The 22,900-nt window shown below is 40.5% G+C and overlaps 2 protein-coding genes and 1 long non-coding RNA gene across 7 annotated transcripts; all 3 read right to left on the bottom strand.

Moving 5' to 3' along the window:
- Window positions 1–7: 7 nt before the first annotated feature.
- On the bottom strand, window positions 8–8,243 carry LOC309693489 (meprin A subunit beta-like). Of its 2 annotated transcripts, XM_082512745.1 has the most exons (15): window positions 8,207–8,243; window positions 7,655–7,745; window positions 7,511–7,529; window positions 7,366–7,416; window positions 7,212–7,255; window positions 7,017–7,095; window positions 6,281–6,398; window positions 5,280–5,458; window positions 4,894–5,004; window positions 4,520–4,672; window positions 2,361–2,576; window positions 1,772–2,239; window positions 1,466–1,645; window positions 1,082–1,223; window positions 8–527 (listed from the first exon to the last, which is right to left on the bottom strand). In XM_082512745.1, exons 2-15 carry the CDS (start codon window positions 7,727–7,729, stop codon window positions 308–310), a joined length of 2,055 nt encoding a protein of 684 aa, XP_082368871.1. In that variant the 5' UTR covers window positions 7,730–7,745; window positions 8,207–8,243; the 3' UTR covers window positions 8–307. The 2 variants fall into 2 exon arrangements, with proteins under 2 accessions (XP_082368871.1, XP_082368870.1); XM_082512744.1 differs by lacking the exon at window positions 8,207–8,243 and having other exon boundaries at window positions 9–527; window positions 7,655–7,772.
- Window positions 8,244–13,022: 4,779 nt separating this feature from the next.
- On the bottom strand, window positions 13,023–16,873 carry LOC309694394. 3 transcript variants are annotated; one of them, XR_014272857.1, is made up of 5 exons: window positions 16,839–16,873; window positions 16,101–16,717; window positions 15,572–15,724; window positions 15,123–15,210; window positions 13,023–14,540 (listed from the first exon to the last, which is right to left on the bottom strand). It is a non-coding gene; the product is annotated as an uncharacterized lncRNA (long non-coding RNA). The 3 variants fall into 3 exon arrangements; XR_014272859.1 differs by having other exon boundaries at window positions 16,101–16,164; window positions 16,585–16,868; XR_014272858.1 differs by having other exon boundaries at window positions 16,101–16,868.
- A 2,003-nt stretch (window positions 16,874–18,876) lies between these two features.
- On the bottom strand, window positions 18,877–22,368 carry LOC309694339 (piggyBac transposable element-derived protein 4-like). Of its 2 annotated transcripts, none has more exons than XM_082514358.1 (4): window positions 21,843–22,368; window positions 20,756–20,947; window positions 19,626–20,563; window positions 18,877–19,536 (listed from the first exon to the last, which is right to left on the bottom strand). In XM_082514358.1, the coding sequence occupies exons 2-4, from the start codon at window positions 20,883–20,885 to the stop codon at window positions 18,988–18,990; spliced, it is 1,617 nt and encodes a 538-aa protein (XP_082370484.1). In that variant the 5' UTR covers window positions 20,886–20,947; window positions 21,843–22,368; the 3' UTR covers window positions 18,877–18,987. The 2 variants fall into 2 exon arrangements, with proteins under 2 accessions (XP_082370484.1, XP_082370483.1); XM_082514357.1 differs by having other exon boundaries at window positions 20,756–20,924.
- Window positions 22,369–22,900: the final 532 nt, after the last annotated feature.

Below are 22,900 nucleotides of genomic sequence, written 5' to 3'. Positions count from 1 at the left end.
TTTTTTAACAAATGAATTCATACATAAAATCAGGTTATCATGATTTTTTATTAATTTTTTTGATACACTAATAATGATGCATCGCTCTGCTGTGTTTCCACTGAATGACCAGTAAGGGGCAGTCTAATGTAATATTTTGATCCAGTACAGAATACAAAAGTCTTATTTCTATATCATCAAAAGCCTTGTTTTTTACAGTATTTAGCAGGGAAATTTTTTTTTAAACATTTTCAACTATTTGTTTTTGCTGTGTTCTTCTGTTCACCAAGTTGTCATTGTGAAGTTCAGGGTCTGCCTCTTGAAGTCTCTAACTAGCATGTGAGTTCAGGATGACGGCGTTATTATTATTATTATTCGTGCGTTTTTTATACTTTTTCTTCACGCAGATGACACTGACTACTGTAACTACCAACATTACTGCCAGTACAGATAGAGAAGAGGCAAGTGCAAGGGTGGTTTTGTCACTGTTGGACCCTCTGTGCTGACATCTGTCCCCGTAGTACCACCAGTCGTCACCCACGTCACACCTGGACACCAGAGGAAAAGGATGAACATGAGAGACAGAAAACATACTTGAAGGTTTACCCAGCATTCACCACGTAGCTGATCGTGATGGTGGAAATTAGAGAAAGAAAGAAAGTGTACTTTATTGGTCCCCGTGGGGAAAATCCCTCTCTGCATTTAACCCATTCACTCAGTGAAGCAGTGGGCAGCCATTGGGCGCCCGGGGAGCAGTGTGTAGGGACGGTACCTTGCTCAGGGGTACCTCAGGGTAGCTGTTCAGGGGAATCGAACCCCCGACCGATGTGTAACAGGTTGTTTGACTGTCCAAACTAATCAAGTGCTTGACACTCTTAATGTGCTTGCTGACAGGACATAATTAGTTCACAGTGATATAAAACACAATATGAGAGGTTCAGTAGCACCTCTCAATCTTTTTTCTAAATAGGTGCACTTAAAACAAGTGTTCAACTGTTGCCAAAAATGGACAACACATTGATATAATATTAAAGTGTGTTAACGTCCATTTTTTGGTAAATGCCGTGAAGTTAGCATAGTGGATGACATCAAAAGTGCTCACCTGCAAGCAGGTTTGCCTTCATCCACGACACAGACACCGCCATTCTGGCATTGCACATTGTAGCAAACTTCAGAAGGTGTGATGGTGACAGGCTGTGAAGTTGTAGGAGGCAGGGGCTGGCTCACAGTTAAATGGGACACATCTGAAGAAGAGGAGCAAATGAGACAGCAGGTTAAAGAAACCCACGTGAAAGAGCTAATTGTTTGGATTACCTGCTGTGACCTGACCTGAGGGTTAATAAATCCTAGATGTGATCATGTATGCCGAATTACATAGTCCTACTTGTGCGGCTTGCCGAATTAGCATTACAGAATATGTTCGGATTTACAAAAAAATGGTACATTTACAAAATTAAAATGCATCTTGTATATCTGGTGCTTTTACCCTCCATGGTGAGGAGGAAGATGGCATCTCCTCCCTTGATAAAATCTCTGCTTTTAGCTCTGAGATGGGTGAGATACGCTGCAGTTCCATAGCCTGGCCCTCGGAAATACTTTGATCCGTCTGTATCTGTGACCTCAACGCCGACCTTACGAGGATCATCCCAGAAAAATTCATCAGAGCCTGTTAAAAAGAATATTAAAAGAGTGCAAAAATTGTAATACAGCAAAAAGCCATGATTTCATGATTTGTTTGTAATTTGCAAACAATTTCTGTGACTCTTTTTGAAAAAAGTTAAAATGACTGCACCTGCTGCCTTCATGTTGGGGTCAGTGGTGATGCTGCGCTGGTTGGACATGCGCTTTTGAATATGTGGATGCTGGTCCATTAGCATCATGGTTATCTGTTTCCAAGGACATGGCCATATCTGTCCTGTGTCCCCTTCACGGGCCACCAGATGAGCATAGGCTGACAACTGCCCCTGGTAGCCCTCTCTACCGCTGGGGTAAAGCATCATTTGGAAGGTATAACCCTCTTTAGAGGTGAATAGGGGGCTAAATATAGGTGTGTTTATTGGGGTGTTTTCCATAACATGACTGAAGTTTTTAACTCTCCAAATAAATTCTGGGCAGGTGGTCTCTGAAACGTTGATGTCATCCAAAGACTGTCCACCTGATGGGGGCCCAGCTTCCACTTTGGTCCCTTCAAAGACTACGCGGAATTTCATTTTAGCATCTAGACTGACGTGGTGCAGTTGCCAAAGCTCCTGAGGGGACCCTGTTATGGCACATGAGGTAAATGCATTGAATGTATTAAAAAGCAAGTGTACAAACCTGATATTTCAAGCAATATTCTGACAGTAGATTGTGAACAGAAGTAAGATTTCCAAAAATGTCACCTTCTATGGTCTTTATAAGGCGCAGACTTCCATTGGGGTTAGCTTTGTCATACTCTCTGACATAGACCTTCAGTGTGTCACTGGGCCCAGCACTGTTGTAATAGAAGAACTGCAGACATTGGTAGCCTCTTTTGGGGTAAAGCAATCTACTTTCCAGCAGAGCTTTGTCCCCAGTATTGGCTCTGCCGGTGCTGAAGTGCATAAAATACCCAGAGCCTAAAGATATAAGTTTCACTTCATTAATAGGTTCGGTATCTAAGCATGTTTGCACAGTGGATAATAAGACATAAGAGTACTCAAGCCAATCCAAAGCTACAGTGGCTTGCAAAAGTATTCGGCCCCCTTGAACTTTCCCACATTTTGTCACATTACAGCCACAAACATGAATCAATTTTATTGGAATTCCATGTGAAAGACCAACACAAAGTGGTGTACACATGAGAAGTGGAATGAAAATCATACATGATTCCAAACATTTTTTACAAATAAATAACTGCAAAGTGGGGTGTGCGTAATTATTAAGCCCCCTTTGGTCTGAGTGCAATCAGTCGCCCATAGACATTGCCTGATGAGTGCTAATGACTAAACAGAGTGCACCTGTGTGTAATCTAATGTCAGTACAAATACAGCTGCTCTGTGACGGCCTCAGAGGTTGTCTAAGAGAATATTGGGAGCAACAACACCATGAAGTCCAAAGAACACACCAGACAGGTCAGGGATAAAGTTATTGAGAAATTTAAAGCAGGCTTAGGCTACAAAAAGATTTCCCAAGCCTTGAACATCCCACGGAGCACTGTTCAAGTGATCATTCAGAAATAGAAGGAGTATGGCACAACTGTAAACCTACCAAGACAAGGCCGTCCACCTAAACTCACAGGCCGAACAAGGAGAGCGCTGATCAGAAATGCAGCCAAGAGGCCCATGGTGACTCTGGACGAGCTGCAGAGATCTACAGCTCAGGTGGAGGAATCTGTCCATAGGACAACTATTAGTCATGCACTGCACAAAGTTGGCCTTTATGGAAGAGTGGCAAGAAGAAAGCCATTGTTAACAGAAAACCATATGAAGTCCCGTTTGCAGTTTGCCACAAGCCATGTGGGGGGACACAGCAAACATGTGGAAGAAGGTGCTCTGGTCAGATGAGACCAACATGGAACTTTTTGTCCAAAATGCAAAATGCTATGTGTGGCGGAAAACTAACACTGCACATCACTCTGAACACACCATCCCCACTGTCAAATATGGTGGTGGCAGCATCATGCTCTGGGGGTGCTTCTCTTCAGCAGGGACAGGGAAGCTGGTCAGAGTTGATGGGAAGATGGATGGAGCCAAATACAGGGCAATCTTGGAAGAAAACCTCTTGGAGTCTGCAAAAGACTTGAGACTGGGGCGGAGGTTCACCTTCCAGCAGGACAACGACCCTAAACATAAAGCCAGGCAACAATGGAATGGTTTAAAACAAAACATGTCCATGTGTTAGAATGGCCCAGTCAAAGTCCAGATCTAAATCCAATCGAGAATCTGTGGCAAGATCTGAAAACTGCTGTTCACAAACGCTGTCCATCTAATCTGACTGAGCTGGAGCTGTTTTGCAAAGAAGAGGCAAGAATTTCAGTCTCTAGATGTGCAAAGTTGGTAGAGACAGACCCTAAAAGACTGGCAGCTGTAATTGCAGCAAAAGGTGGTTCTACAAAGTATTGACTCAGGGGGCTGAATAATTACGCACACCCCACTTTTCAGTTATTTATTTGTAAAAAATGTTTGGAATCATGTATGATTTCCGTTCCACTTCTCACCTGTACACCACTTTGTGTTGGTCTTTCACGTGGAATTCCAATAAAATTGATTCATGTTTGTGGCTGTAATGTGACAAAACATGGAAAAGTTCAAGGGGGCCGAATACTTTTGCAAGCCACTGTAAAACTGAAACATAGACTAGTTTCACATTTTACAAGTCTGTCATAAAAAAATGTTTAGTGTGATCTCATAAACAAGAGACCACACTAAATATGTTCACATGTTCCTATGAAGATATTTTTTCAAATGTTCTATGCAGAGGAGATTTTGGTACACTAAGAAGTATCTGAACATTGTTTTAAGAAAGAATTGTAAAAATATGAACCTATCCTTTCATACATTTCATAGTAGATTGTTCTCACCAGTGCATTTGCCCATGTTGGAGTAATCAGTGTCAGGCCCTCCAGTAGCTGTTGTAACCCTGTCCCAATCTGCCTGATCCCCTTGTCCCTGTATCATACCACAGATGTTTTCACGTTCAAAGTCGCACGAGTCCAGAAAGGTGGAACCTTGAGCTGCAGAGCAGATTTCATAAACACACATAAACAAGTGTTGCAGCACTTTGAACCGCAATAAACTATAAAAAAATCAAGGGACAAGCCATGTCATGAACATCATTATTGATGAATGTAACAAAACATGAAGTTGAACAGATCAGTACTGCAGGTGCAGGACAAGTTGACTTTTATAATGGAGAAAATAAAATAGTACTTGTGCACTGACTGCTGAATCTTACTGCAGTTATAGAGGCGGTTCAGCTTGTAGTGCATCATGGAGCTGTAGTCGTAGGGGACGCCCAAAGAGCTGGAGGTGGTGTCATCATAGGTGTTAAAATTGTGTCCTTTACCTGCAAATTGGACATACATAAAGGCGCCATTGCAGTTTCATCCATTGTGACATTGCATTACTTATTATTGTATGATTCATATGACTTGGACCATAAATGCTGCTTATCAACAGGTGTCAGAGACTGCTGACTTATAAAAGTACTCATATAACAATACTTGGGTAAACAGGTACGTCATGAAGAAATCACCACATAAAGAGATAAAACTTTATGAGAGGATGAACAGCCAGTGTTTAAACACTGTAGTTTGGTTGGATGAATAACAGTAACAATACCCTCTGTAATGCGGTCCCACATGATTTCGACATAATCATCACGGTCTGCCCTGGACTGCTCGTGCCAGAAACCCAGCGCATGAAGGAACTCATGTTCAATGGTGGCAAAGTGGTCACAGTTTGTTCCTATAGACAGTCTCTGCTTCCCAACATGCCGGTTGCCAACAGAGGAGAAACAGCTTATGGAAAGAAAATGAGGCTTTTGTGAAGATCAGATAAACTCCCAGTGTCTTCTTGCCAATACTTTTCTGTAGTAAAAGTACAGAATAAATACACTCACTGGCCTCTCTGTTAGGTACATCTAATCATCTGCTTCTTAATGCAAATATCTAATCAGCCAATCAAATGGTATTAACTCAGTGCAGTTATGCATGGTCAAGTCAACCAGCTGAAGTTGAACTAAACATTCGGATAAGGTAGAAAAGTAATTTAAATGATTTTGAGTGTTCTGTGGTAGTTGGTGCCGGATGGGCTGGTATGAGTGTTCCAGAAACTGCTGATCTACTGGGATTTTCCCACACAACCATCTCTAGAGTTTAGAGAGAGGTATCCAGAAAAGAGAAATACCCAGTGATTGGCAAAAAATGCCTCCATGATGTCAGAGGTCAGAAGATAATGGCCCGACGTGTTCGACTTGAGAGAAAGGCAATGGTCACTCAGTTAAACAATCAAATTATCTCTGAATTGACAACATGTTGAACTTTTAAGCAGAGGAGCTACAGCAGTAGCACGCCGAGTACTGCTGCTTTCAGTAGAGAACATGAAAATAGAAAAAACTAGGCAAAACATTGGCTGGTATGATGAGTCTTGATTTCTGATATTGCACTTAGAAAGCCAGGAATAGAACCTTATTGAATCTATGCAATAAAAAATCAAGGCACTACTGAAGGGCAAAGGGGAACCAACATGGTACAAGCAACGTATACTTAATTGAGTGTCCAATGAGTGTATATAATCCATCTAAAAAGAGATTTTAGAAGAATACGTTCTTCTTGCCTTACCCATCCCCTTTAAAGACAGAAATGTAGTTTGCTTCTCCACTCCATGGCTTAAAGTCGATGCAGGTCTTGAGCCGGTACTGCTCAAAGGCCTTGAGAATCACACCTTTTGCATTGATCTCTGTGTACAAAATGAAAAATCAGTTTTATTATAGTTGAAAAAAGTTCTTTACGGTACCTTTTTTTAAGAACAACTGTAAGCTCCTGCTGAGTTATGATTACAGATGACACCCATACCCATATATTTTTGTGAAAGCACAAAAATATTGATAATAAAATGTGTTTAAATATCCAATTTATGACATTTGGTTTTTTTAATCTAAATTTTATCATTAATATTGTTTCCAAAAGCCATTAATAACATTGCATTTAGTCAAAAAGATTTTATTCTTTATTCTATTTTACTTTATTTTTAACTGCTTCAGATCCCATTGGCTTGTTAAGTAATAAAATAATACATAATCTGAAAAGATTATGTATTTTTTTTTTCAAGTGCTTGAAAACAAATAACAGGAACAAGATTCATTTTAAAATTAAAATTAAAACATTAAATACTTGTAAACACAGAGCTAATAAAAATAATGCACATTTTCTCATTTATTTTGCTTTATTTATGCCACATGACTGTATATGCAAATATACTGTACTGTAGAGGCTTAAGTATGAAGCTAAATAATTTCAAATTGTAAAGAAAAACCCCCAAACAAACAAAAGGAAAAAAAAACAAGCTCGCTTTTACCCAAGTCATCTTGCATGTAGTATGGGATTGTTTTTGGCCACCTGTACTCTTCCCCTATTATAGAATTTCGGGGTTGCTTCTGCCACAGCCACAAAGAACAAACCACAAACAAAAGAACAAAATATTGAGCCATTGTTGAACTTTAATCCAATCCATTAATTTGTGTTGTTGGGGAAAGAAGTTCAATTAAGTTACCTCATCAAGAACTATGTCCCCTTCTGCAAGGTTCAACCCTGCCTCTGATCAGATTAAAGCACAAAGAAAGTTTAAGAGAACTGAATTTGGAATTTGGAAGAAAAAGAGAACATTTTCTTCTGGGTTTTTTTTTTCTGTTTCTTTCCTAAAATACCTTCATTGATATCAAAAATGTCAAGGTCCCGTCCACCGTCCACATCATAGACTGTAAAATCAAAGTAGTAATTTAACATGAAAATTAGTAAAAAAGTAACAAAAACAGTTAAAGTAGCCTTTGCTTGTTTGAGAAAAAAACTTACCTAATAATTTTGCTGCTGGCTAAATATTAAAATAAATGAAAAAGGAATACTGGTTATTGATTTTCAAGTGTATAAAAGTCAACTTTCAAGTTCTCCTAAGACCACTTCTGATAATAAAAACTAAACAAAATGACAATTTCTCACCAAGCAGAGTGTGGTACCACAAAGGAGGCATGCAGTGTAAAGGATGAGCACACCTGTAGGTTCCCTTCCTGCCATGCCATAGAATCTCCCTCTACAAGAGTGTCCAAATAAGACCTACTGAGCTCTGACGGGCATTCAGGAAGAAGAAATCAGAAAAGTGCATTTGGGGTGGAGAAATAAAATGCGTTCACAAGTCAATAACTGACAGAGCTATAATGGGCTCAAGTTAAACGACAACTTCAATCCACTCTGTTATCAGCCAATAAATCTTTGCACATTTGCAAGTAGCAGGCCTGATATAAGACATGTTGAAATTGATAGCAACCTCCTGATCTATGTGTACATTTCTGTTTTCAGGACATGTACTGTTATTATCGATTTCTATCTACACTGCATTAAAGTCAGCAACACTGTGGAGTGCTGCTGACTTCAACTGAGGATATTGTTGGGTGATAGAAGGAATACTTTGAAGACCTCCTTAATTCCACTGACACGTCTTCTATAGAGGAAGACGTGCCAGTGGGAAGACAAGTGTTCTGACTCATGCATTACAGAGGGCAAGGTCACAGCGCAGTTAAGCAACTCCTTGGTGGCAGGCTCCCTGGGATGGATACAGGAGGAACAATGCAGCTTTCGTCCCGGTTGTGGAACACCGGACCAGCTCTTTACCCTCTCGAAAATATTTGTGGATACATGGGAGTTCACCCAACCACTCTACTTGTGTTTTGTGGACTTAGAGAATGCATTCAGTCGTGTCCCTAAGAGTATTCTGTGGGAGCTGCTCCGGGGAGTATAGGCGCTCTGGCCTGTTGTTACGAGCCATAAGGGCTTTGGAGTTGACGTCACGCCGCAATGCATTATGGGAGCGCAGCGCCATTTTCGGGGTCTACGAATCAACACAAACACACTGTGTTGGAACGACGACTACAAGAAAGATGCTTAAGAGCCTCTCAAAAGAGAATGAACTGTATAGAGACCGATTGCGTCCAGAGGCGAAGCAGCGGTACTTGCAGAAAAGAGCGTGCATTGGAAATGTGGACCCGTATGACATACGGCCGTGGAGTAGAAACCCTGAAGACCAACCGCTACTGACATAGCCTGACCTTGTCTGTGGAGTCAGCGCGTACAAGTCGTCATTCAAACAAAGGTAAGTCAGCTTGAGTACTGCGAGTGAATGCGTTTGATTTCCCTGCAAACATTCACATTAGTGCAGCATAAATTCATTCATGAGGGGAAATTACAGTGAGAACATGTGGAGGCTGTTAGAGGGATAACATAGTGAGTTCAGTGCATTGATGAGACACTGTCCTGAAGGTTTGTTGTTCTTTATGGTTAAAGAAATTGCAATGATTTATTCATATTTATTATAAATAATTCTAATTATACATCTTGCTTCCATGTTTGTATCCTGTGTCACTAAAAATACATTTTATTTTAGTTTTATACATTGATTAATGACCTGCAGAATCTCCTTATCATACTAAGTGATTCATAATTGTCACTTTATGCTTTCTCCATCTCTAAAGTGATGACATCCTTGCATTACATACTTTAGGTTCATTTTCTGCAGGCAGGTTTCTGACAGAGAACAGGCAGATTTACACTATAACATGCAGCGTTCTATAGATGGACACATAAAGAAATGAAAAATGACATGTATGTGCAAACTTTCTAAACACTTTGTTACATTTATGATAAAGTAGATAAAACACATTTACGTCGGCCTTGGCTCATAGTTCTTGTCTTTAAATGAACTTTGTCTGTGTGTGTTTCAGGTCCTGCACTCTCAAAGACTGAATGAACCAGCATTGCAGCCATGGGTCACTGTGAGCATCACAGGGGAGGTTGAAGCCGCCCACTGCACCTGTATGGCCGGAGTCGCGGAGACCTGCTGCCATGTCGCTGCTCTTCTGTTTAATTTCGAAGCAACAGTGTTGATCTGTGGCACAAGGACTGTTACAGATGAACCTGCATACTGGGTTTTGCTGGGTAATATGACCAAGATACAGCCAGAGGTTGGCCATAAGATAGACTTCTCCTCTTCAGCTGCCCAAAAAAAGGCTCTCAATCAAAACATAAACAGACAATCTGTAGTGACAGGTAAAAGGAGCTGTCCTCATAACAGAAAAATCCCACCTGCTAATGTGGAGGAGTTGTCACTGCTATTGGATACTTTGCTGGAACACAGTAAAGCTGTGGGTTGTGGGAATGACCCATAATGTTTTATCTAGGGGTCTAGATTTATGCCTGTAGTGCACTGCTGTGTAAATAATTTGCATTTACTGAATATATACTGACTGAGTACCACTGTTCAAAAGTTGAATAAACAAACAAATTTTTGCCTGTTTTTTTTTTTTATTTTATTAAAACCACCTTATAGAACATCACATCAGTTACAGTGTAGAATCCATGTCATTTATAGTTTACAAATGACAAAATGTTTACACAAAATCATGAGTGTTTACATGATATCACCCACTACTAACATTACTTTATTTACTGTATCTTTTGAAAAAATACAGCAATTTTAACAGCACAATACTTAAGAATATTTAACAGGAGCAGGTTTCATTTTTCCCTGGTTTTATTATCACACTGTTCAACAAACGCAGCAAACCTTCACCATCTTATCCAGGAGGGTCACCTCTTCACCCTCACATGGAAGAAGTAATCTGATTGGCATGGTGGTATGTTTGAAGCAGGTCCCTTGTGTAGCGCTGGAACCCAGTCACGATGTTTCATCCATTTCATGGGCTGGTTTGCTGCAATAATGCCAAATAATTAGCAACTCTATAAATAGAAGGTAGTTCTGCAAAATCACTCAGTAGGATGTTTGTTCTAATTTGCTATGAGCTCAGAGCGCATCGAAAATAAAACTAATAGGCTATAAAGAGTGATATGAACATATTTAGAACTTACCGGAATGAAAATGTCAGGAGCACCAACAGATATTTGGAGATGGAAGAGAACTGGATATCAGCTCGTCTCACAGCTGCTATCCAGACTAGACGCCTTCGTTTGGTAACATCGATACACGAGCTGCCTCATGTTGCTTCCAGGTTGGGAAAGAATGAAAAGATAAACCCTTTTCAAGCTTATTCTCTTGCCGGTCGTGCGATCGAACATTGCAACCGACCACACAGCAAATACGAACCATGGCTGTTGTGTGTGACTTCGCTCCCTTTTCACTTGCGCTAGACCCCCAAAATGGCGGATCGGGCCAAAATCCTTTCCACGCCCACCCCCGTGACATCACGCTCCAAAGCCCTATACAATTGTTGCAAGAGCTTGATCCACATAGCTGGCAATAAGTCGGACTCATTCCCAGTGGGTGATGGGCTTTGCCAAGGCTGCCCTTTGCCACCGTTTCTGTTCAGTTGCAAAATGTTTCCACTTGGGTGGTCTCAGGACATCGTCTCTGCTTTTTGCAGATGATGTGGTTCTGTTTGCTTCATTGGGTGTTGGCCTCCAGCTTGCACGTGAGCGGTTTGCAGCCAAGTGAATTAGCACTTCCAAGTCTGGGGCCAGTTGGTCCTCAGCTTGAAAAGGGTGGACTGCCCACTCCGTGTCAGGAAGAAGGTATTGCCCCGAGTTGAGGAGTTTAAGTATCTCAGGGTCTTGTTCACGAGCGAAGGAAGAGGGGACCAAGAGATCCACAGACGGATTGATGTTGCAGCTGCAGAGATATGGACGTTGTCCCTGTCTGTTGTGGTGAAGAGAGTATTGAGTGTAAAAGCGAAGCTTTCGATTTAGCAGTCTATCTACGTCCCTACCCTTACCTATGGTTATGAGCTCTAGGTAGTGACAGAAAGAATGAGATTGCGGATACAAGCTCAGAAATGAGCTTTCTGCGAAGGGTGGCTGGCCTGTTCCCCCAGACAAACTGGAGGAGGTGGCTGGGGAGACAGAGGACTGGGCTTCACTGCTTGGGCTGCTGCCCCTGTGAACTGGCCCCGGATAAGTGGAAAATGGATGGGTGATAAATTGATGGATAAAATACACACACATATACATACACATGCACATACGCACACCCACAAACATAAGAAAACAAAGGAAAAAAAACATTTATTTCTAACATGCTTTGCCATTTGTCAGAGATTTACAGTTAACAAACAGTCAGGTGAATAAACGACACTGAGACACTTGATACTGATAACGTGCGGCACGGGTGAAACTCAGAGAGTAATCACACCTAGCTGCAGTATTCGTTTATTTTTATAGCAGAAGCAGGGTGGGACAAGCATAGCAGTTTCCTTTAATGTGTGTGTGGGTGTATGTGTCACTAAGTTCGTGTGTGTGTGTGTGCTAATCTCTTTCAGTAAAAGTCACAGGGTCAGCTTCCTGTTTCTGCAGAAAGCTGTATCTGGTGAAATATGTGAACATAAGCATAACATAACATTTGAAGCATAATCAAATAAAACAGTAAAAACTCCATGACATTCCCTCCTGATGTTAATATATTTCACTTATATTTCACTGAAGTTAATATTTTACACTTAATCATAATTTATTATCAGCCAACAATCACTTGCTTATAACATTTTCAATTGTAGCATCATTCAGTATGTGTATGTGTTTTCCTATACTAAATCCTCTTCATCCGGTTCATCTTCTTGTGGCAGTCCAACATAGGTGATTACTGTGGCCTGTACCATTTTGTCAATCATTGATCTGATACAGGGTAAAATGCAAGTTGAGAACATGCAAAGCAATAAAAGAAGAACTCCTATCAAGACAAGTCCTTTGATCACGAGGGTCTTCCAGCTGCCGCTCAGCAGCCAGGTCAGCCAGTCCTCTGTGTTTGTGACATAGTCTTGTTGCTGTGCATTACTCAGTTGTCGTAACTTGTCTAGGGCGGTGGTCATGGTCAAGGAGTGTACGTTGTCCGGGATATAAGTGCAACAAGTGGGGTTGAATAAGACACAGAGGCCCCCTCTCTCAGCCAGAATCATGTCCAGGGCGACTCTGTGTTGCATGACCTCTATTCTGATCACGTCGATTTCCTCATTCTGAGCCTTGTTTATCTTTGTTGAGCTGTTCAGGAAAAGTCCAAATCGGTAGTCAAGAGTCTCAATTCTTAGCATGTTTTTTCCATTTCCGACCCATGGGAACAGTGAGTGCAGGACTTTCTGTCCAGTAGTCCATAACTTGAACTCTTGTGGTAGGTCACTGCCCCATATCGAGTCGTGGGGTTGTACGTTGTCTTTGTCTCTTTTTCGTCGTCCAGTTGAGCGAGTTGATCCAGGGGTGATTTTGAATGTGTGATCCGACACCAGAATGGGGGCACAAAGTCCGGTACTGTTTGGTGGCAGCATGAAATAAGTTTTTGGGCCACACAAAACACTGAAAAAAATATGTTGTTGGATTTACTTAATTCAATGGTGGACATTTGTTGCACACAGATGTTTTGCTTTGGCAGCAACTTAAACAATTGAGTTAAATTAACACAATTTATTCATGTTCAATAAACCTGTGCAATTTGTGTTGATAAAATGTGACTTAAACATGTTTTGATGAAGTAATTTGAGCTCTTGAAATATTTTAATCCTTCACAATTTTCTCACTTTATCCCAACACCATTCAATAACTTTTACCCAATACTACTTGGTCACTTAAATACTACATGTTATCTTCAAATTACATTTTGCTATTATATTCTAGTATCAAATACACAATTTTCAAATGGAGGCCTTATAACAGATTATATTGTTCTCTTCCAAGATGGTTGCTGGCATCCACCAGTAACCTTTCAAAACAAAATGTCTAATTTCACTGCATTGACAGTAGGTAAAGAATTAAACTGACATTACTCCACTACTGAATCTATATAAACCAACAGTTAAATAATGTCAGTTCTTCCGTGTTCTCTGGAATCAATCACAGCAAAGAAATTAGACTCTTTCTTTTGAAAAATGTTGGGAAAGAACAATACAAAACATTCTATTTAAGGCCTCTAACGTCAAGATTCAGTTAAACAACAATTATAACTAAACAATTTGAGGTAATGTTAGTTTCCATTAACATTAAATTAGGTTACTGAATTGGCAAACACCTTCCTATTAACATTACCCATTTTACCCCAATAACTAAAGAAATTAGCACTTGCAGGTCAAAACCTTTATTCAAGAGATGCAAAAATAACATTGATACAGTGACTGTCAAAAATTACGGCACTGATCATACTGTGACATCTTGGTTCAAAACAGCACACTTAGAAATATTCAACGTTCCTTACTTCAACTGAATGAAACTGAAAATACCATTTCACACGGCCCATATGGGATATTTAGACTGCATAACTGTTCATGCTACATCTCTTCACTAGTAAAAGAAAGAAAAAATACAAAGAGAAATTTAAAAATGCTGCCAAACAGACAGAGAACTTGTACAGAGCAAAAGGAAAAACAAACAACAACAACAACAAAAAAACGGCTCGTCCTCATGGCAGTTGCAGTGTATATAAAAATGAACCCTGCGATCTGTTCCTGGAATTGAGCTTCAAAAATGCAGCAGAACAAGTGTGAGATTTAAATGTCTTCTCACCTAGAGCTGATCAGCTTGCATGCATAACAGTGAGCTTCGTTGCAGGAGCAGTTTTGTCTTAGTTGTGAGCTTTTCTTGAGAGCTGAGTTGCTTCCAACTCCATTACCACCCTTTGAATCACCTCAAAAGTGTAGCAGAGTTGTGATGGGTAACTCATATTGAAGGAATAAAAAAGGTCCAAACAGCATGGCTACTGCAAAGGTCACGTTATCCAGATCTTGAAGAACTACTATACCCTCGATGATGATGCCAACGTCAGAAAAGTCATTGCCTGGTGCATCCTCTGGAGACAGATGTTCATTGTGGTTTTCTCAATCTGTGCAGTGGCCTCAGTCAAGTCCTGGTTAAACACAAAACATTTCTTTAAGATTCCTTTTTAAACTCATCTCTTTTGAATCTACCAGTTCTAATGTTAGAGTAATTTAAACCAATGCAAGCAACATAGTAAATAGCTATAGCCAAAGAGTGGCCTGCCATGCTGCCATTCATGGTCTAACAGAGTTTCTAAGAGAGGGTGAAAAACATAATTTCAAATGCTTTACATTAGTTTTTCTTAGAAAGACACCGGCCCATCAGAAATCCAGGTTTTGTCACTCAGAAGATGTTAGAATTTAGACTTTCAGCCCCACAATTTGGTTAGCTGTTGGTCTTTTTTTTTTTTCAAACAAAAGCTAATGTAAATATTGGTGGGATTTTCCTTTGTTCACTAGAATGACAAATTTAAAGTTTTTTCACACTGATGTGACCCCTAATACAGGGGTGGGGCATCAAGGGCCGGCGGCTGAGTTCACTACCAGGCCTCATGTGAACTTCAAATTATTAAAGAGGACTACTGGTCCTAACTGGTCCAATGAGGATCAAGTGGATAACTAAATGCATTTTTAAATGTTGCAAAGCCACAATCTACTCATAAAACACTCACCATGAACTCCTGCACCAAGATGTTGCAATTGTCTTTCACACAGATGCGGAGCACTTTGATGAGACTCCCTTTGAGCATTAATGTCATCCTAAAGTATTATAACAAAGAAAACAGAGATTTGTGAACTTTTCAGTAGCACAGAAGAAAATGATCCCAGACCAAAACTTAAACCAGTCAACATGCAACACCAGCATCTACAAAGCAATATCAAAAGTTCCTGTTTGACATTAACTTTATGGATATATAGTTTCCAGAACATTTATTTTTTTAAAAAGATCAATTTTTCTCAGTGGGCCAGTAAATGCATGACGAAAATTATGGCATCCTTTCGGTGGAATCAGTACTCACAGGTAATAGTTGACTGTTTCAATGGATGCAGCATAAAAATCTTTTACTGACCTAATGCAATACATATACACTTTGTAGTTAAAGAATTTTAAAGTTCTTACTGTCATCATGGCAGCTACATCCTTTAGCTTTGTGCCCTGTTCCCCCGATCACTTTGCAAACACTTTCAGCAGACTGTCAGAGAGAAACTCAGCTCCGTCAGAAACCTTGACTGTAAAGGCATGGTTGGGATGCACTGGAATGCTGCATTTCATCTGAAATGACATAAAATTATTTTGAAATAACAGCAGGCACTGTGCTTGGTTAATAATCAGTAATGTTTTGTTGAATAAAAACTGTGTTTCCAGATCTTATGGGATTAAAAAAATCCAAAGATGTTTATTTCTGATTTGCAACCCAAGAACCCACAAGTTACAACCTCATTTTAGTTCAAGTGTGCATTAATGTGAGTCCAGTAATCACCTTTCTGACAATACATACAGGTATAAGTTAAACCTATGGCAGATTTTGGATTTCTCAGTTGTATTAATAGGGTGGTCTATTTGAGTATGCATGCACCTAATAATTATAAAAAACCTATTATAATTAAGTTACAGAAACCTTAAGCGAAAATAGAATATACTTTCTTACCATAACACCTTGAACCCACAATCCATCAGCTGACTCCTGGTGAAATGCAGAATAGATGTGGTCTCTCAATGTGCATCAACAAAAACAAAAACAAAAACAAAAGGACAGCAGGTGAGGGCAGGAGGGGTAGGGATGTAAGCTAGCATAATACCGCTGATGATATTAGCTAAAGCTGTTCAATGTCCAAAATCTCACTAACACCACGGTGCAGTAAATACACAATGTAACTGAAGAGTCAGTTGACAAATCTATTCACACAGAAAACCAAATTATGTTATGAGTGCCTCGTAATTAGGTTTAATGTGATATTACGGCTCTTGTGCCAAAGACAAATTCAAATGAAAAAGCGCCAATTCTTTGATAACAGATAAAACAGCAAATACGCTAACGGCTCTTTTTTAGCATGTTACATGGCGGCACTTTAGACGTTTAACTACATTTGGCTGAAATATGGTAAATATTAATTCAAAAAATCAAGACATACCAAAAAACGTAGAGTTGGCTGCTCGACTTGACTGAGATGGATGCATTTTTTAAACCACGATCCAAAGCCCGCGAGATGAAATCACGCGTGGTTTCACGAGATTTAACGTTGCTATCTTATTGACTTACTTCACCTGAACATGATATGAACAATTTAATACACCCTTTCTGCATATCATGTAGTTTTTACACTATATAGTTACATTTATCTTTAAAACATGAGGCAATTGTGTTAAATACATGCAAGATGCTTACATAAATCCAAGAGATGGCCAGTCCCTTTTTTTCAGTGAAGTTCGAGCTTTGTGATAAAAGATTTCTAGTTTTAAACATATACTAGTACACTCAATGCTTAATAGTCTTGAGGTTCTTATTGTCACTGAGAATAGCAATGTAGAACTGCAGGCTCTTGTTCTTGTAAACTTTCAGAGAAACACAAAGACTTTACATCAGAACAGTACAGCAACAGTACTTTTAAAGAAAAACACTGAAAACTACATCTTACAAACACAGCAATTAAGGACAAACCACAGCTTGGTTGCCATGATGATTACACTACAGCTGTCTTGAAAGCTTAACATTGTGTAATGAATCAACTTAACATTAACAGTCTGTTGATTCATTACACAATCTGGTCACCCAATTTTGATGTTATCAGTCCATTGAATGGGTGTTGTCAACAGTAATTAGCCCCATAGATATAAACCAGTATGGACTGTCTACACCTAATACGTGTTATCATCCACTGAATGAACTGAAGCAAGTGTTCTGGTTCAAAACTATAATTATTCTAAGAGACCACTCCCTTTAAGCTGATACATCAGATATATATTCATTCTTAGGTGTGGTGGCAAAATCTAAACCCTTATTCTGGAATGGGTACACACTGGTTAGATCAATTCAAACAACAGTAACCTCCATAATTTGTCCACTGTTCAACAATAAATAAGCATTCTTAAGCATAAGAAGCATACTCTACACAATTTTTCCTGTTCTTAGTCAAGGAAAACCCAACTACAGTGTGCATCAGTGACAGCTGACATGCTCTGCAGATCATCAGCCTATCTCAAGACTAAACAGACAAACATTTGCAAGCGCTGAAAGTTTCCCATTCGCTAGAATGGAAACCGGACCAGCCTAAAGAAAACCCGCAAAGACCCAGTAAGAACAGGCAAGCTATTGTCATGATCAAAGTCTGCAGCTTTTGCTGTGAAGAAGCAAGATGCATGAAACCTCACGTAACCGTCTGCAACCAGTGATAAGCCCACTCTTTCATATTCAGCGAGCTGTGTTTTCTGCACCAGATCAAACTGTTTAATCATGAATAGTTTTCACTTTCCCTTTTAAAATATGGAAATTATAGTGATAAATGCAAACACTGGTAACATTTAAAGCAGTAATGTGCAACTTTGAAAATAACCGTCACAAATGCAGTCCTTTTTTCTTCTTCTCCCTTTCTAATAGCTGCTGTAATACTTTTGTATATGTTTAGTTAAATTCTTAAAATATGTGACTGAAACCCGGTATTGCCACATCATTAGTTGTACAGTCACATTAACCTATTATACAATCATTTTGTGCTGCATTGTTATCACTTACACCCCCGGAGAGCAGTCATTTCGGGGTAGTACCTTAGACCCCCGCGGAGTCATCATTTTGCGTTTCTACCTTTAAAAGCCGGAGAGCAGTCAAATGCTGGAAGTGGAAGCTAAATTGGCTAGTCATTCATATGTATATTGGGTCGTTACCTAGGAATTCTGGAGGGAGGGGATTGGGGGAGAAATCAACACACATGAGTCTAGGTCCTTTGTTGCTGACATTTATTGATAAAAACAGTAGTTTCATTTCATGTTATTTCCTTTTTCATTTCAAGCAAGGAAGTGGATGTAGTTAGTAAGTAAGATATTTCAGACATTATTCTGACACAGAGGAGGAGATACTGGAATTATAATTAGTATCTATGCATGCATTTGTGATTTTGTTTGACCTTCCCATTGCTTACAGTACAAAAAACCAACCATTTGTACACATATGTACTAATAATAATAAAAAGTGAGTGCAACACTGCAACCCGTCACCCCGTCGTTCAGTGGTCGTTGATCAGTGGTCCATTGTGGCACCATTCAGAGCACTGGTACAATAGTACCAGCAAGATATGGGAAGACATTGCAAATGTACTTGGATTTTAGGTTGCAAGCCACCCAAAACTTGATCCCAAACTTGTCAGGTTTACTTGCAAACACTTGGAGTGTTTCAGTATGCCATCTTAGGGAGAACTCAACACACATGTAGGTCCTTTGTTGCTGACATTTATTGATGAAAATAGAAAAAAAACCAACCGTTTGTACACATGTTTACAAATAATAACAAAAATTGAGTGAGTACATTACAACATTTTCAGCAATCACTCACAATCCTGGCACTGCCACGGTATCTGTCGCCTGCATTTACCACATGTGTACCTGTAGCAGTGAACACATCGCACAGTGGCCTGATTTTTTTTGCATCTGTGTTTGACCTGACACGTGGCCCTTTTTCCAGGGCTCGGTGTGGAGGGTTGTGTCCGAAGCAACTGTTCTTTTCTTTCCTTCTTCGCAGCTACATGAGAGTGAGCCAATTCGGTTGCAAGGGCTACCAGGAAGTCCACCCGTCTTTCCTTCGTCCCGGTGCATTCTTGATACAGCACATGTGCATTCAGTGCTGCCATGTCAATCATGTTATAAAACACGGCAACTGGCCAGCGCCGTGTTCCTTTGCGGACAGTGTACTCCCGAACCATCTGGTCCATCACATCCACGCCACACTTTGTCTTGTTGTAAAGGGTGACAGTGTTTGGCTTCCTTTTGGTAGTGTTTTCGGTCTGAACCACGCTGTGCATGCTGCTAAGAATATATACTGTCTTCTTCCGTTTGGCCGCATACGCCGTCAGCGTGGCAGCAGAGGTTGAAAACACCTAAGAAATAAGATAAATTGTTAATTCCATAGCCCTTTTACACACAATGAAACACATAAACATAGAACCACAAAAGACCTGCAACATACCTGAGTGGTGAATTCATTGCGATCTGTCTGTCTAGTGGATTGAGGAATTTCCCTGCGAATCTTGTTGACTGTGCCGAGGATGGTGGTTTTCCGTCTAAGAAGTTTTTGCGCAAGTGAAAGCGATGTGAAAAAATTGTCAGTGGTAACATTTCTGCCCTTGTCCAGGAATGGTTCCATCAGCCTCATAACTACATTTTCGGAAAGTCTCTCCCCAGTGGGACGATTGGGGTCCTTGCCAAGATATGGGAAGACATTGCAAATGTACTTGGATTTTAGGTCGCAAGCCACCCAAAACTTGATCCCAAACTTGTCCGGTTTACTGGCAATATACTGCAGGAAACTGCACCGAGTTTTTGATGGGAAAAGCTGTTCATTGATGGTGATATGTAGACCAGGGTTGTAGCACGTGATGCAGTTGGTGACAAATGATCCCCACACACTGGAAATTGCTGCGAACTTATCAGTCTTTGCTCGATCACAGCGGGTGGACTTGTCATCAAAGCGTAGGTGTTGCATGATGTCTTGGAAGCGGTTTCGTGCCATAGTTCCAATTATCTGTGGGTTTCCCAGGTTTGCTGACCAGCAGTCATTTACAGATGGAACCCTGTAAACCCCCCGCAAGATGACAATAGCAATAAATGCCATTAGTTCAGGGAGGTCCATGAACCAACAAACATGCTCCGTTTGCTGTGCATGTTGAATAGTCCATTCTTGAATGCTACGAAGCATGTCAAGAGTGATGAAACACAGGAAGCTCTGAAGGCGACTCAAGATACTTCTCCTGGCCTTAGCCGTTGGCTCTCCATCTGCAGCGTACGGTTCTATAGGGGTGAAAGGGAGACGGGTCCCCACATGTTCTTCACGCCACACTGTGCCATCTTTCGCTGTCTCAGTCCCCAAACAAGCTCTCTTTTTCGGTGGAGAAGCAGTCTCCTCATCTGCAGTGTGAACAAATTCAAATTGTGAGCAATGGGAAGGTCAAACAAAATCACAAATGCATGCATAGATACTAATTATAATTCCAGTATCTCCTCCTCTGTGTCAGAATAATGTCTGAAATATCTTACTTACTAACTACATCCACTTCCTTGCTTGAAATGAAAAAGGAAATAACATGAAATGAAACTAACCGGAAGACTGATCAGACAGCTCTGAGTCCGAATCCGGCTGAACTTCTAGGTCTTCTCCATCCGAGTCACAAGGGTCGACTTCCGCCAGGATCATTTCCAACGCCTGCTGGGTGGTGAGTCTTCTCTGCATTTTCTTTCCTTGGAGAGGAGGTCCGTACACCACAGGATTCTTCAGGGCAATGAAGGGTTAGGCTAAGTGCAGTGAGATTGTATCATATATATACCCTTGATCACAATTGATCAGTGGGGTCAGGTCACACTGATCAGCGGGGTCACACCCCCGTCGTTCAGTGGTCGTTGATCAGTGGTGCCACAATGGACCACAGAACGACGGGGTGACGGGTTTCCTGCAGTATATTGCAAGTAAACCTGACAAGTTTGGGATCAAGTTTTGGGTGGCTTGCAACCTAAAATCCAAGTACATTTGCAATGTCTTCCCATATCTTGCTGGTACTATTGTACCAGTGCTCTGAATGGTGCCACAATGGACCACTGATCAACGACGGGGGTGTGACCACATAACAATGCAACCCGTCACCCCGTCGTTCAGTGGTCGTTGATCAGTGGTGCCACAATGGACCACAGAACGACGGGGTGACGGGTTTCCTGCAGTATATTGCAAGTAAACCTGACAAGTTTGGGATCAAGTTTTGGGTGGCTTGCAACCTAAAATCCAAGTACATTTGCAATGTCTTCCCATATCTTGCTGGTACTATTGTACCAGTGCTCTGAATGGTGCCACAATGGACCACTGATCAACGACCACTGAACGACGGGGTGATGGGTTGCAGTGTTGCACTCACTTTTTATTATTATTAGTACATATGTGTACAAATGGTTGGTTTTTTGTACTGTAAGCAATGGGAAGGTCAAACAAAATCACAAATGCATGCATAGATACTAATTATAATTCCAGTATCTCCTCCTCTGTGTCAGAATAATGTCTGAAATATCTTACTTACTAACTACATCCACTTCCTTGCTTGAAATGAAAAAGGAAATAACATGAAATGAAACTACTGTTTTTATCAATAAATGTCAGCAACAAAGGACCTAGACTCATGTGTGTTGATTTCTCCACACTCACTGCGGATGAGGAGACTGCTTCTCCACCGAAAAAGAGAGCTTGTTTGGGGACTGAGACACTCATCTGCAGTGTGAACAAATTCAAATTGTGAGCAATGGGAAGGTCAAACAAAATCACAAATGCATGCATAGATACTAATTATAATTCCAGTATCTCCTCCTCTGTGTCAGAATAATGTCTGAAATATCTTACTTACTAACTACATCCACTTCCTTGCTTGAAATGAAAAAGGAAATAACATGAAATGAAACTACTGTTTTTATCAATAAATGTCAGCAACAAAGGACCTAGACTCATGTGTGTTGATTTCTCCCCCAATCCCCTCCCTCCAGAATTCCTAGGTAACGACCCAATATACATATGAATGACTAGCCAATTTAGCTTCCACTTCCAGCATTTGACTGCTCTCCGGCTTTTAAAGGTAGAAACGCAAAATGATGACTCCGCGGGGGTCTCAGGTAGAAGCCTTCTTGACTTGACTGCTCTCCGGCTTTTAAAGGTAGAACGGTAGAAGCTGGGAATTCCAGTGTTATCAGAAAGCATAAAGATCTCACTTCTTTTGCAAAATTACTTTTCCAGACCACTAAAAATGAATGCTATTGCCACAGTTATTGTAACAGTTATGAAAATGGCAGAAATCATTCATTTCATCACCTTTAAATGGAATATTTACAATTGTATGTGCAGGTCAAACTGCAAGATTGCTTTATTTTGTTCAATCAAGGATGCAAGTTGTACTAGAGGACTCGGGTGTTTTACTTGCACCATCCTGCAGATGGCAATATAGCAAGCTAAAGGCCCCTTGCTCGGATCACCGTGGTTCCTTGCATTAAGAAAACATACTTTGGCAATTTCCAAATGAAAGTTTTTCTTTACCACTTTTGAGCAAAGAAATTGCTGTACGGACATACACATTCATGTGTCCTTGATAAGGGTCGTTTCTTTTCGAGTGCATTTCACTGTCCTTGATTGCAGTGGAACTAGGCCAAACAGGGCCAGGCAATCACAAAGCTGTCACACTCATGCAGCCTTTGTGTGCTTTGGTAGTTTTCAGCTAT

This window comes from Aulonocara stuartgranti (assembly GCF_965226115.1).
Source record: "Aulonocara stuartgranti genome assembly, chromosome: 18".
Taxonomy (NCBI): domain Eukaryota; kingdom Metazoa; phylum Chordata; class Actinopteri; order Cichliformes; family Cichlidae; genus Aulonocara; species Aulonocara stuartgranti.
This window is presented reverse-complemented; position numbering and strand designations above follow the sequence as displayed.

Bases quoted from the DNA above. Each gene is read 5' to 3' on its own strand.
- LOC309693489 (XM_082512745.1), bottom strand. From the start codon at position 7,729: ATGGCAGGAAGGGAACCTACAGGTGTGCTCATCCTTTACACTGCATGC. The intron at 7,096-7,211 runs GTAACTTAATTG...TGGCTGTGGCAG, and splicing joins GGGACATAGTTCTTGATGAG to AAGCAACCCCGAAATTCTAT. The intron at 6,399-7,016 runs GTAAAAGCGAGC...TTTTGTACACAG, and splicing joins CTACATGCAAGATGACTTGG to AGATCAATGCAAAAGGTGTG.
- LOC309694339 (XM_082514357.1), bottom strand. From the start codon at position 21,971: ATGCATGCATTTGTGATTTTGTTTGACCTTCCCATTGCTCACAATTTG. The intron at 20,564-20,755 runs GTTAGTTTCATT...TTCACACTGCAG, and splicing joins GCTGTCTGATCAGTCTTCCG to ATGAGGAGACTGCTTCTCCA. The intron at 19,537-19,625 runs GTATGTTGCAGG...CTTATTTCTTAG, and splicing joins GCAATGAATTCACCACTCAG to GTGTTTTCAACCTCTGCTGC.